Source organism: Melanotaenia boesemani, chromosome 15 (genome assembly GCF_017639745.1).
Source record: "Melanotaenia boesemani isolate fMelBoe1 chromosome 15, fMelBoe1.pri, whole genome shotgun sequence".
NCBI lineage: Eukaryota > Metazoa > Chordata > Actinopteri > Atheriniformes > Melanotaeniidae > Melanotaenia > Melanotaenia boesemani.
In genome coordinates this window covers 3,850,948-3,864,862 of record NC_055696.1, presented here as the reverse complement: position 1 = coordinate 3,864,862, position 13,915 = coordinate 3,850,948, and the positions used below count along the sequence as shown (strand labels likewise).

The following is a 13,915-nucleotide window of genomic DNA, read 5'->3' as shown; positions in this document are numbered from 1 at the left end:
AGATGCATTTTTTCTTGTGAAAATGGAGCATGCTTTGAATTATTCAAAGAAGCGAAACTGATTTCTGTCTATGATGAAAAGAACTCATCCACAGGGGATTGTGAAGTTTTATAGTGAAAAATTACAGAAGCCTTTCAGTCGGTACAGTGCCACATTTGGCAGCAGCATTTCCCATATCTGACATTATTTAAAGTATATCATCCTCAAAATGTTTTGAAAGTGTTATTCCCTCAGTACAACTGCCTCTATAATGAATGAACAGTGCATAATGGCTTTATTTGTAACATTAAATTTCAGATTTCAATAAAATTAAAAGCATTTTTTCTGTGATACATGGTGTTTTTGCACCTTAAGTTTAGCATTAATTCAAGCATAAAAAACATGAGATACCCTGCATATGTTGTTTGGTGGTTTAAGCCCAAGTTCATCGGCTGAGAGGCGCATGCAAATAAACCCACACAAGCCTGAAACTGCAGGAGCAATCTTGTACAATCAGGTGTGAACATCTGCATTCACTACTGACGCACTGTTTGTGGTGAAGGTGAAGAATGGCACTTTCACACCTCTCTGAGTCACATCACACATGTACTGGTTATAGTTAATGCTGCTCCTCAGCTACATCTTGCAGTCATGGGAAATTCATGTGCTTTACTGGGTTATTTTTAGAACATTTCTGCTGCTTTCACCGTATGAATGGTTTAATCACGTCTGTAGTGATGGCTGTTTGCAGCTTGAGAGCTCATCAGGTGACATCCATGCATGTACCGATTCTTGTAATTACAGTTAAACCATTATGAGTTTATGGCGATGGATTTATAGGATGCTTACTGAGGCTTGTTTGTGATATTTATGGTTTGTAAATTATTTTCTTTTTCTTCTAGTTCTTCTAGTTAACTTGGTTTAATTTGATTCATTGTCATTTTATGAAACTGATTCTACAAGATTTTCAGCCACCAGCCAAACATAATCACCAAAAAATGTCAAAACAAATAAATTTGAACTCAAAAATGAGATTTTTCTATCCTTCAGTGCTCAAGATATACATGTAACCTTCTCTAAAAACTGACATTTAATTTAAATGTTCTCATCTGATTGCCAGTCAGATCCCTCAAAACTGATTCCACAGTAAATGGTTCAGAATGTCCTACATGTGCTGTTGAATGAAGTATTGAGTGTTGTAGTATCTTCAGTCATTTCAGAGTTATTGACTTCTTTGTTCAATAAATTTCTAATTTAATGCTTCAGTAGCAGACTAGATGGAAAGTGTCATTGAGCATTGAGACTCCACACATCCCCTGATCCGTTACCGTGTTAAGTTTTTGGTTGCCTGCCTTCTCATACACACTCAGGCTTACTGTTAGGTCTGTGTGTGTGTTTTTCACCCAGGAACCAACACACAGATGTCACAATTTCTGATTATTCTTGGGTCCAAAAAGCAAATGAAGCAGAAAATCAGGGACGATATTTAATTAATTCTGTCATTTGACTAAATCTTCCCTTTTCATTTTGTCCGCTGATGTTATTACTGTATGCAGCTGGTTCAGTGTTTGGAGCCTCATGTCATGTTGCCGCTATGGCAATACGTCACATTGATGGGTGGAGTAACTGGTACACGTTGTAAAGATAGACCTTAATAAAGACTTGTAATTTCCCCAGTGTCACCCTGGGATTGATTATGGCAGGACGGGGAGTCATCCTCATCATCAACGCTCGTACACACAATGAGCTCCGATCTGTCAAGCCTCTGAGCTGCTGTCATGGCTCCACATGGTCGGTGATGCCAGCAGCTGAACTACTCTGACCTTTTGTTTTCTCTCCCCCTCTGTGTTTATTTTATCTTGTCTTTGGAGAATAAGAACTGTTCTGGTTGAGCTAACTTACATCTCCTGAGAACAGCACTGAAGACACTGAGGAATAACTTGTCATCCACCCAGAATGCACATACACTCACACACAGTACGTAGCATACATAGAGAAGATAGTTGAATTTGAAAGGATGTGTGTGTTTTTGCATGTGTGTGTGCTTATTTATTGCAGTCCTGCACAGAAAGTTTGCAGGGCTGCTTCGTGGTGACTATACGTCGTAGCTGACTGCAGGGCATGATGTAATCCCTTCCCTCTTTTGAAAAATTGCTGAGCAAGGTAACACAACTCTGATTAAATTCTTACAATGCAGCAGTAACTTTTCCTCTTCTCAGCTTTATTGGTTTGCAGTGTGCAGTCACACCAAAGCTCCTTTAGATATACAGAAGAGAGTTGAGAGGAACTGTTTAGATTTAATACCAGCCTTGCTTCATGTTTAATCACATGACATGTATGTTCACTAAGACGCATAGTAGTTGGCGAGCAAGGGGGGAACAATTTGGAAACATTTTCATTATTAGAAATTAACCAAGCAACATTTTTGGTTAAGCGAAGCTTCTCTGCCCAGTTTGTTACTGCTACTCTGACCTTACCTTTTTTCTGATATCAGTTATGTCTCTCTGTCCCTCTGTGGGTTTTTTTAAGCAATATATCAATAAATTGGCTTTTCTTAAGGCAATTGCTGCTCGGGAAGTGACGATTCAAGTCACAGAAATGCAGAATTCAATAATGCAGTACAGTTGTAGTGATAATGAAGAAAAGATGAAAAAAGGAGAGGAAGAAAGAGTGTCTACAGACATTAAATGAAAAGCTTTGATGAATGATAATGCTGCTGGATGGACTGAGTCTGCAAACAGGGGGACAACAAAAGAAAGTGCTTAATTACAAACAAACACAATAAAAATTGTTAAAAAAAAAAAAGCATAATATAAAATATAATGATAATAATTTACAGATGAAGGTAGTACTCCTGTTGTCCTATTTGGCTTATTTATCAATGGATTATACAAAATATCTGTGAGCATCTGCTCCTTGTTTTATTAATCGAAGTGAACTTTGTTATTTAGATTATATTTTTGTCTATATTCTTCCAAATCTTTTAAAATTATTTTTAGTCAGGCAAGATAAGAACATGAAAAATGTCCTCCTTTTTTCTCATGTTTAATGGAACAGATTATTAATTGATATTTTTAGCCAAATGAGCTGAATACAAGGACAATTGTTGGATTTGTATGCAGCAATTAAAGAAGGTAATAGTAAGTGAGCAATGTTTATTTCCAAAGAGTCAACAACAACAAAAAAAAAAGGTTTAGGTGAGCGAAGGCTTCCTCCATGTGAATGTAGAGTGGGTTGAATATTTGATCTGATTGAGATTACTTTGTCGACAAAGACTGAGAGAAATCTGTTACAGTTGTTGAGAGAAAAGGTCTTTGCCACAGAGACAGTAGGGGACACAATGTTGTTAATAGTGCCATAAATAAAACCTTTGGGTTTCTCTTTTAAGAGGCAATGAGGTTAGAGAAATATGCAGACCTGCATTCCGTGACCGATGCATTGAAGTCATGCATAAGTTTCTTAAAATACAGATGGTGTACCTCCAACCTGGTGGACTTCCACAGGTGATTGGTCCGGCTGCACCGCCTCTTTAAGCACAGCCTCAGTCATCCAGGGCACAGGATTATGTATGGGCTTAGTTTTGACTTTTAAAGGAGCCACTTCATCCAGTATAATAGATACAGTCATTAAAAAGCTCAACATCATCATTCCCCTTCATGTCAAATTTACAACCAAAGCTTGAGATAAATGGCTTAGAAGATTTAGTAAGAATGCATGAGCCAGTCGTCATGCCTTCCCAGCAGATATTTCTAACATCTAAGCCAAGGGATTATACCAGGTCAAGTGTATGACCACCAGAATGAGTGGATTCATGAAAACGTATAAGGTTGTGTGATTCCACAAAATGTAAAGTCGTTTGCAGCTCGATTTCCAGCGTCATCAATATGCAAGTTACAATCCAACTTTAGTAATTTGTAGTTCCAATGAAGAATAAAAGCTCTGAGCTCATCAGCTGGCAGCGAAAGTGATTCCTCCACCGCAGCGAGTCCTCCACCGCGGCCAGACAGAAGCCTGGACATCGTGCGTTTAAAGGAATGAAGTCAGAGTTCTGTTGCAAAGTTTCAGTCAGAAATAGAAAGGAAGTGATCATATGTACAAATAATTAACAATTGACTTAGCTGACATTGCTTCCCAGTGAAAGGAAGTTCAAACTCTTGACATTAGGAGTAGACAAATAAATGTTAATAAGAGATGTGCAAGCTTACATGTTGGCATAACACTGCAAATGTTCTGCTGCGTCCACACCACTATACTGTGTCTTTGGGTGGGTAAATGATCCATATTGACCCTGTAGAGGCTCCTAGTTACAGTGGAGGGATGAAGGCATTTCTTTAGATGTAGTACTTTCTCTGGAGCGCTCAGCTAGTTTATGACTCAGGTTTTTAAAAGTTTACCTTGTCCTTTTGTATAAATAGCATAGTCCCGCCATGACTAGCTGAGTTTTCCTGACAGCACCACAACAGTTTATTGGCAAGCCAGAAACATTTGCATAATCCTGACCAGTTGTCATGGCAGCGTTTGTCCTTTCCATGGAAACGAGGGCCGGTCATTGAGAGTGACAGGTAGATTTAGAGTTGTCATTCAAGAGAGGTTAACAGTGAAAGTGATGTGAGCTGACAGCGGGCAGAGGTCAGTGTACGCAGTGAGTGGGTGGTGGCATAACAGCAACACACTGCTGATTTATCCGGTTTGTTATTCAGCCTTTATCTGCATGGTGGGCATGTTGGACTATCTTTACTGCCTCACACCACAGCAGTGATTCTCTGGAGAAGCTCTTGACTCTACATCGCTGGGATCCATTGTGTTTCTGCTGCCAGCTGTCAGTGGCCAATATCACAAGCCATTTAAGTATTGATGATTTTTCCAGGTGGCCTTTTGTCAGTGTGGTGTACACACCAATTTGCCACTCAATCCATCACCCCTGACCTCTTTTAAGGAGAGTCTGACCAAAATTGTGAGTTGATTTTTAATGAACCATCTAGCAATGTGCTCAGCATGCTTGTCATGAAGATGAAGCAAAGCTTTGTACAGATTCACTTTATTTTATTAATATATTATTCCTTTAATTAAAAATATTATTAATTTTTTTTACAACTATCCCAAGCAGGTCATCCATACTTGGAAATTTTAAGTTTAAAGAAGAAACCTAATTTTGTTCATTTTTTGGCACTGAAACTGCTGAGGTCATTTTCTGTGATGGCAGATTTACACGTTTTGTTTTGCACACAGATTCACACAGACAGAATAGCTGAACTGAGCAATTCTAGAAATGCAGATCAGTGTGCTGTGTGTGTACTTACCCAGCTTAAAAAAGCTTTTCTGGTTAAAGCCATTCCTTATTAACAAGATCCTTATTGATCAGGCTCCATCAGCATGTAGCACAGCCTATGAATGATTGTGTGAAACATTTTACTGTGGTGTGAGTGATGGAATGAGTATCTTTGTTTTATTATACACTGTAATAATTTACTCAAGTTCAAAAAGAAAAAAGAAGCAAGACCAGAAACTCAAACATGAAACATTGTGTGATAAAATCAGAAGAGTAGTAGTAACAACTACCCTGAAGCACTTTTAACATTGATTTATTTTATAAATCATCAATAAGCTCTCCATTTTGTATTTTTATCCATATTCTTCATCCAAATTATTGCTGGAGAATCTGCTTTGGCTTCAGCCATTTAACTAAAACAGTCATCTAAAAAGCCATCACCGTCAGTCTTCGTTTTGTTGGTTGCCAGATCTTTTCATGGTTAAAACCAATGCAGCTCTGCATAAATAACTTTAGTTAGCACCTGTTCCTGCAGATGTAACCGCTCTTAAGTCACAGCAGCAATTTACAAAGCGAGTGCTATGTGACTGATAAGTTGTGGCCTCAGTTACACACCTGTAAGATTGAGTCTACTGCAGCCACAGAGCCACCTTCAACATCGACTCTCCATTTAAATAAAAGCTTTATTCCTTAAAACGAGCTGCTTCTGCCCACAGTCTTTGTGTGATGATAGCGTGTGTTTTTTATCTTCCTTGTAGCTTAATGGTCTGCAGCATTCATTTGTCCTGTCAGTTAAGCTAATGGTACAGTAATGGCCAAGCTTTTAGGGTGTACTACAGGAATTATGAACAGCATGTATATGGCTCTTAACCTTGTTGTTTTTGTTTTTTTTTTTGTTTTTTTTTTAATTAGCCTGTTCTGTAACTATAAGGTCAGTCATTAGTTCATGAAGGCCAACTTTGCTTATGTTCAGTAAGGAGACCTTTGCTTAGCAAAAGGGGAACACCTGGCATAAATGCAGCTGTTTTCCATCATGATTTTTCGCAAGTGGTTGAACTATTCAGTCTAGATCCTTTGTAGTACAACGCCTGCATCTTATGTACAATTGATGGACATACACTCCCATGTGTAGTTTCCTGGTTATGTGAACCAAAAAGCAGAACAGGTTAGTCTTAGCTGGCCAGCTGGGAAGTGACATGCCAGTATGTTGCTGCTCTCAATGCACTTTACAGCTTCCAAACAGAAACTGCTCTTTGTGGATGTGTTTGTTGCTTCCTCCTAGGTTGTAGGTGTTGTTAAATACAACATTGTGGCCTTGCCTTCATTTGAATATAGAGAGAGTTTAAACAGTGGAAGTATTCAGCTCTCTTGTTTTTTTATTTATTTTTTTATATATCCCTATTTCAGCAGTGCAGTACATATCGGTTAGCTTCTCAGTTTGTCTTGTTGAGTTTAAGTCATATAAGTAGGACTGTGGGTGTGGTACAATGTTGACTAATTATAGTATAGATAACTGCCACTGAAAGGTGTTTTGGTCAGACAACACTTGGGCAACCCAACAACAAACTTATGGCTTTTTTTTTTGAGGTGATATGTGCCGTCCGTTCTCTCTTCTCCAGTGATGGTGAGTCAGGTGTTTCTGTGTTTGACCGTATGGTTTCTCTGCTTTGTGGACTTGTGTGTGAACATGTAGGTCGATCTTACAGCCTTCCTGTGCGTAGTTTCTGTGAGCAGTAGTGATGTGTCAGACCAAGGCTGTATTGATTTTTCGATGGGTTCTTCTTCCTATGGGAGTCAGTCCTTTTTCTTTTACCTGACATTATCTGCTATTCAATCACATGTCATGTTAAGCTTGCTCAGAGTTTAATACTGTAAAATGACCTGGTATGTTCATGTGGGGAATTGCAGAACAGGTAAGGGCTGATGAATTCTCCCTGCTGAGAATTTGTCTCTCTGTGGACTGACGGTGCAGCATTAATTTTTGTGCTTGTCACGCAGAGGGATTGTCAGGATGCATTAGTTTGCTGAGGCTGTCCACGTTTTAGCCTGTCAGAGTGTTTGCAACTGAACATGTGCACGTGAGGACTGTTATAGGATTTCATAAAGACAGCAAAAAAAGCACTGTTTAATCAGATTTGAAATCAGAGCTTCTCATGAGAAACAGTACAATTATTATTAGTAGAGTAATCAGTGACTGTAATAATAAGTACAGATTATTAGTGTTGCATCTGACATGAGGATTGCATGGCTTGACTTGATGCTGTCTTCTCTGCTGCAGACTGCTGCATTTTACTCTAAATACAGGTACTAAAATGTAGTTTTCATTCATAAATGAGCTCCAAGCTGACTAAGTTGAGTGGAACTGCACTATTTATCACCAACCTTAGCTTTCAGTCTGTAATGGCCCTGTGATGGTACTATTTAAACAACGTTGCTGTTTTTTTTCCGGGATGTACATGGATGATATTTCTCGGAAAATAAGTGAATATAAAACTGAATGTAAGGAAGGCAGTTGTCTTATTAACCGTCTGATGTATGTTACAGTGCTGGTTTACAGCAACTGCTTAGTCTAGTCTGTTCAAGTTATAGTTTTACTTAACACTTATATAAACAGGTAGGTCAAGTGAGAACGAGTTCTCATTTATAATGACAAACTAGGTCAGAGGCATCAATAAAAACATATAATGGAACACACATACAGCAATGACACAAGTTTATGTGTTTCAGTAGATGTACACTATATTAAATATAATTTAATCTACAATAAAACAATGATTCTAGAAGGCCTAAGAAACAGTTAATAGCAGCAGTCGTTGGCATTATTTAGCAACATGTTTTAAAGAGTAAAATGCAGTTAGTAAGCTGAGTTTACATTTCTGTTGGAACTAGAACCTTTGGCCATTCATTAGAAGCTGCAAACTGGCCAAAGGATGCACAAGCTTTTGGAATTAATAAGTTAATGTAGCTACTGGAGCACAACTTATGGTCACTATTATGGACAATAAGTAAGGAGCTGGAGTAAGCAGAGGTTTTAAGGCGGATTTAACACTTCAATAAAGGTTTATACATAAACTGGTACCAGTTTATGGGAATGACGTTATGGCCAGTTAATGAGAGGATACAGATTGTACTCTTCTCTATGTTTCATTTGTGATGCAGTCATAAAAAAAAACAGAAATGAAAAATCTTCAGGTGACATTTTATGATGCACTCAGAACATCGCTTTTACTTCTTAGGTGAACAAGTGCAAACCAAATAATGTTCTTATTTTTCATGCTGTGTTGAGGAATTTTATGTATAAATTTATAAGTTGACTAACTAATTTGAAAAATGTAATCATAATGCTCTAAGCTCAGTTACACAAGTTATTCCCCTTGCTTTTGAAATGGAATGGAATAAGTGCATGCACATAAAATTGTTGTTATTGTTATTGCTGATATGGGCCAATATGTCTAAAATAAAGGTAAATTAAATTATAAATTATTATTTATTTCTTATAATACTACATGTTTGCAATGAGGGATGTATGTAGCATTTCCATTTGCTTTCTACCTGGTAATGCAATGCAAAATGCAGCTCACTCATAAAAACTATAGGCAAGGCAAGGCAGTTTATTTGTATAACACATTTCATGTACAGGACAATTCAAAGTGCTTTACATAAAACAAAGGCATTACAGATATTTAGAAATAGTAAAAGACATCAACACATGATCACAATAAAATGATAAATTACATTAAAATGATTAATAGCAAGATAAGATAAAACAGTTAACGTGCAGATTTCATGCATAGGCGCATGAGAAAAGAAATGTTTTTAACCTGGATTTAAAAATATATACATTTGGTGAAAGTTTAATCTCCACGGGCAGTTTGTTCCACTTATTTGCAGCATAACAGCTAAATGCTGCTTCTCCATGTTTAGTCTGGACTCTGGTCTGGACTAGTAGACTAGAGTCTTTGGATCTAAGAGCTCTGCTAGGTTTATATTCTCTGAACATATCACAGATGTGTTCTGGGCCTAAACCATTCTGGGATTTGTAAACAATCAGAAGGGTTTTAAAATCTATTCTGTGACTGACTGGAAGCCAGTGTAAAGATTTCAAAACTGGTGTGATGTGTTCAGATCTCTTAGTCCTGGTTAAAACTCTAGCAGCAGCATTCTGGATGAGCTGCAGATGTTTAATGCTCTTTTTAGGAAGTCCTGTTAAAAGACCATTACAGTAATCCAGCCTACTGGAGATGAATGCATGGATGAGTTTCTCTTGGTCTTTCTGGGAGACTAAACTTTTAATTTGGTTGATGTTTCTGAGCTGGTAAAAAGCTTCTTAGTGAAGCTTTGATGTGGCTGCTGAAAGTCAGATCTGAGTCTATCAACACTCCCAGGTTACGAACTTGGTTGGTGATTTTAAGAGCCCGAGTCTCCAGGTGTTTGCCAATGCTGACCCTCTTCTCTTTGCTACCAAACAGAATAATCTCAGTTTTGTCTTCATTTAATTGTAGAAAATTCTCCTTCATCCAGGTGTTTATTTGCTCCAGACACTGACACAATAAGTCTATTGTACTGCAGTCATCTGGTGACAGAGACACATAAAGTTGTGTATCATCTGCATAGCTGTCATTTAACACTTTGACCAGAGCTGTTTCAGTGCTGTGATGAGGTCGGAAGCCAGACTAAAATTTATCAATATTTCCAATTTCATTTAAAAAGTCATTAAGCTGGTGAAATACAACTTTCTCAGTAATCTTGGAAATAAAAGAGAGGTTAGAGACGGTCTATAGTTGTTCATTATAGAGGCATCTAGAGTCCTTGTCTTTAGGAGGCTTAAAAGCAGCTATCTTGAGTGACTTGGGAAAAATGCCTGATGGCAGTGAGCTGTTAACTATCAGTAGGAGATCACTTTCTACTGAAGTAAAAACTGTTTTTAAAAAGTCGGATGGTGTCATGTTCAGAGTGCATGTTGTTGATTTCAAATGCCAAACTGTTTTTTTGTAGGATTTTTAAATCAACCATTTTAAATTGTGACATAACATCAGAATTATTTCCAGGTTTTAGACACAGACTAGTTTTCTTGTTTGTGTGGAATTAATATTTTGCCTAATTGTTTTAACTTTTTGGCTAAAAAAGTTGGTAAATTGGTTGCATTTCTCAGTGGAAAGGAGCTCTGGGCTTATCTGTTTAGGAGGATTAGTAAGTTTTTTAATCATAGCAAACAGAGCGAGAATTGTTGACATTCCTGTTAATCATTCCAGATAAATGCAGCTCTCTGGCCTTGCACAGCTCATTGTTATAGTTATAGTGAATCTGAATTTTTTCCGCCATTTCTGTTTAGTTTTTCTGTATTCTCTTTTTAGGCTGGTAACCACAGTGGTGTTTCTCCATGGTGTTTTCTGTTTGCTCAAGTTGCTCTTGATTCTTATCGGTGCAACAGCATTCATGATCCAGGAGTCCATCAACTGACTCTGCACTGGTTGCTGGTAACATAGCTATGGCCTCCACAAACTTAGCACTTGTTCTTTTATTAATGTACCTCTTCCTAACCGAGGAGCAGGTTGGTTGGACATTCTGAGTGATCAGTAAATCAAACAAAATACAAAAATGGTCAGACAAGGCCAAGTCAGTGACCACAACAGAAGAAATATCAGCACCCTTTGAAATAACCAGGTCCAGAATGTGACCTCGAATGTGGGTCGGTTCTTTTACATCTTGCCACAAACCAAACATCCAATAAGGAAGAAAATTCCTTGACATTACCATCTGTCATGTTATCTATGTGAATGTTAAAATCCCCAGTTAAGATGAAATGGTTAAAATCAGTAGAGATAGCCGACAATAATTCAGATAAATTTTAAATTATACAAAACTTTATATTATTGTTTTATCCTTAACTTAAATCTGTTAGAAATATCTTGACTATAATTAGATGGGTTGCCACAATATTTGTCAACAAATTGTCAAATTTAATCCTAATCCTAATGACTTGGATTGTTTTTTTTTAAACAAATATCTTCAAAATTCATGGAGATTCTGTGTGGAAGGTGTATTCTAAAATCAGAGGTCTACAAATAAATCATTAACCACACTGAACCTGGTTCTTCCTCAGGAACTTGATGAACACAATTACAAACATGCATTTCTTTCTGTAGGAGCAGACTTGTAGCTTTCGGTGATGCATCGTGTATTTTACTGATAGGAAATCTACACTGTAGTTATGACTTGTGACATTGCTGTTTGAAACAACCGACTCTGTTCATCACAACTTTTGCATATGATATTTCCATCCTCCTAATTGAGCTCTAGTATTGTGCTGCTGTTTTGGGTTTGTTCTCGCAAATTAGCACCAGTAGTTCAGCCAAGTGAAAGAGAGACTGTCACACTAATTCATTCTTACACTTCTCTCTCTCTTTGTGGCTTGCATTAATATGGCTAATCAGAGATAATTAGTAGAAATAATGAAGAACTATATGCCAAATTGCTCTCAGAGTGATTCCCACTAGCATTAAATGATTCTAATGACACACATTAACAGTTTAGCACCCCTTGCATGCACCGTTAATAGGAACAAAGCAAATGTGTGTGAGTTCAGATACGTTAGGTAAGCACAGAAGTGCACAGAGCCAAAAAGTCTACTGTATATTCATTCCACTTGTCCTGTTTTGCCTTCTCTGTTCGTTCTGATCAACTGGCTCTCTGTTCAGCACATTTGGGAACTATATATCTATTGATACTTATGCAAATGAAAAAAGGATTGTAGTGTGTTTTTTTGTAAAAAAAAAAAAAAGAGGGTGCAGACCTTGAAGCTTGTCTAGACATGAGTACTTTGCTGAGGCTTTCTGACCCATCCATTCATTTCTTTAGCTTCACAGTCAAGGTTCAAAAGCATCAGCTATGAGTTAGGAGCATATTTAATCTTTTATAGACATTGCTGAGTGCTGCAGCACTAGATGAATACCTATCTGTTTTAATCCTCTGCTAACAAACACTATCAGAACTTGTCCAGAAGTCCAGAAGGTGTTCAGAGGAGTCAGAATGAACAGATGGAAAATGGACACATACATGCTCTATGATCACAGTTGCCTGTCATCAGTGTTTTAGCCGAATGTTTCATTTGCAGCACATCACAGTTAGCAGTATTTTCCTGCCTGTGCTCAAAGTCGAGTCATCTGTCATTTGGGTGAAAGCAACAAATAAACCATGTGGTAGCTGTGACTACACAGTCAGCTCATATACTGTCATGCAACTAACAGATGGAGTTGTTTTTTTCTTCTTCTACTGCTGCTGGTTGTTTCTGATTGACAGATGGGCTATCCAATAACAGCAGTAGGTGACAGACTGCAAGCAGCATTTGCTTGATGATGTGTGCTGTCCCAGCGGGGAACAACCCCTGCCTTTATTTTCCAATTAGTTGTCATCTGTGACTTGTTAAAGGGGTCTGATCTCCTTTGTACAAACACACCCGCCTCCTTGAGTGCGTGTTAGGTGTCACATTTAGACTCATACACACACACACTTTCCATGTAAACAGCTTCTGAAACATTTTGTTCTGCTTTTTAACCTGCCCACAGCAAAGTTTTTTCACTGTATCCCAGCAGGATTAAATTAACATTCAGGTAGATGTATAGTTGCAGAGGAAGCTCATATCGACACAATATACACAGTATATCTGTATTTATTCCCTTTTTCCCTCTTTTTTCATTGGTGTGGTTATCAGCATCAGTGATAACCATCAAAAGCCTCTTAAAAATATATAAATGAATAAATCAGCCTAAATTTTTGTTTATATAAGTTTCTTGTAATGGCAATGAATCAGTGCTGGCCTTTTGATTTTATCATAGCTATGATTTACTTGTTAACATGATACATTTAAAGATCCACATTAACGCATTGCACCCTCATGTACCCACACAACAATATCTGTACCGACAGGTCTGTCTTCACCACCTTCACACAGCATCGCTGTATTTTACACCTAGATGCACTTCAAGGTCCTATTTACAAGACATCATATATCTATAGCCTTTCCAGATACTGATTGTGTCTTTTTCGCAAGAAAAACAAAAAAACTTCGTTGTTAACCTGCCACCATTTCTTCCTGGTAATTCACACGTCCAAAACAAGGGGGCTCTGTCCTGCATGGATGTGTCCTTGCACACATCAAGCAGGTGCCATAAAATCTGCTGAGTAATGGCAACATCACTGGTTAGAGCTGCACATTCCACTGAAATTAATGTTTGCTGCAAGTCATGCTCATACGACACTGGAGCGAATGCCTTGTTCTTTGTCATAAATTTCTAACTGGAGCCTTTTTTTCCCGCTCACTCTTTTCCCTCTTCATCTCTTCCTTCCCCCACTCTCTTCCTGCACCCCAGACTTTAACTACAACACAGATGGTTATGAGGGGGACGGAGCAGAGGACGGGAAGTCCCAGGACGGCTCGGAGACCCTGCCCTATATAGACGAATCACCTACCATGTCACCCCAGATGTGTATGCCCCAAGGACCCGATGGAGAAACGGTCTCCCCCACACCACCAGAGGGCCTGCTGTCTGGGGTAAGAACACAAACGATAACAAAGGTCCTTGCGTCAACTTTTATAAAAGTTAAATAAAAAAAAGATGGGGCAGATGTAAGACAGAAGGATGAGGAACATAAATCACTTGCTTGTGA

The 13,915-nt window shown here is 38.1% G+C and overlaps 1 protein-coding gene across 4 annotated transcripts in view; it reads left to right on the top strand.

Annotated features, from left to right (window-relative positions):
- The window catches only part of abr (ABR activator of RhoGEF and GTPase), a 121,128-nt gene that overhangs the window by 38,351 nt on the left and 68,862 nt on the right, over positions 1-13,915 (top strand). For 2 of the 4 annotated variants that reach the window (XM_042008134.1, XM_042008135.1), the window contains exon 2: positions 13,618-13,799. In XM_042008134.1, the coding sequence (XP_041864068.1) occupies positions 13,618-13,799 (182 nt within the window). Of the gene's footprint in view, positions 1-4,708; positions 4,934-6,817; positions 6,873-13,617; positions 13,800-13,915 lie in introns of those variants that run through there. The other 2 variants (XM_042008139.1, XM_042008137.1) reach the window with 2 other exon arrangements.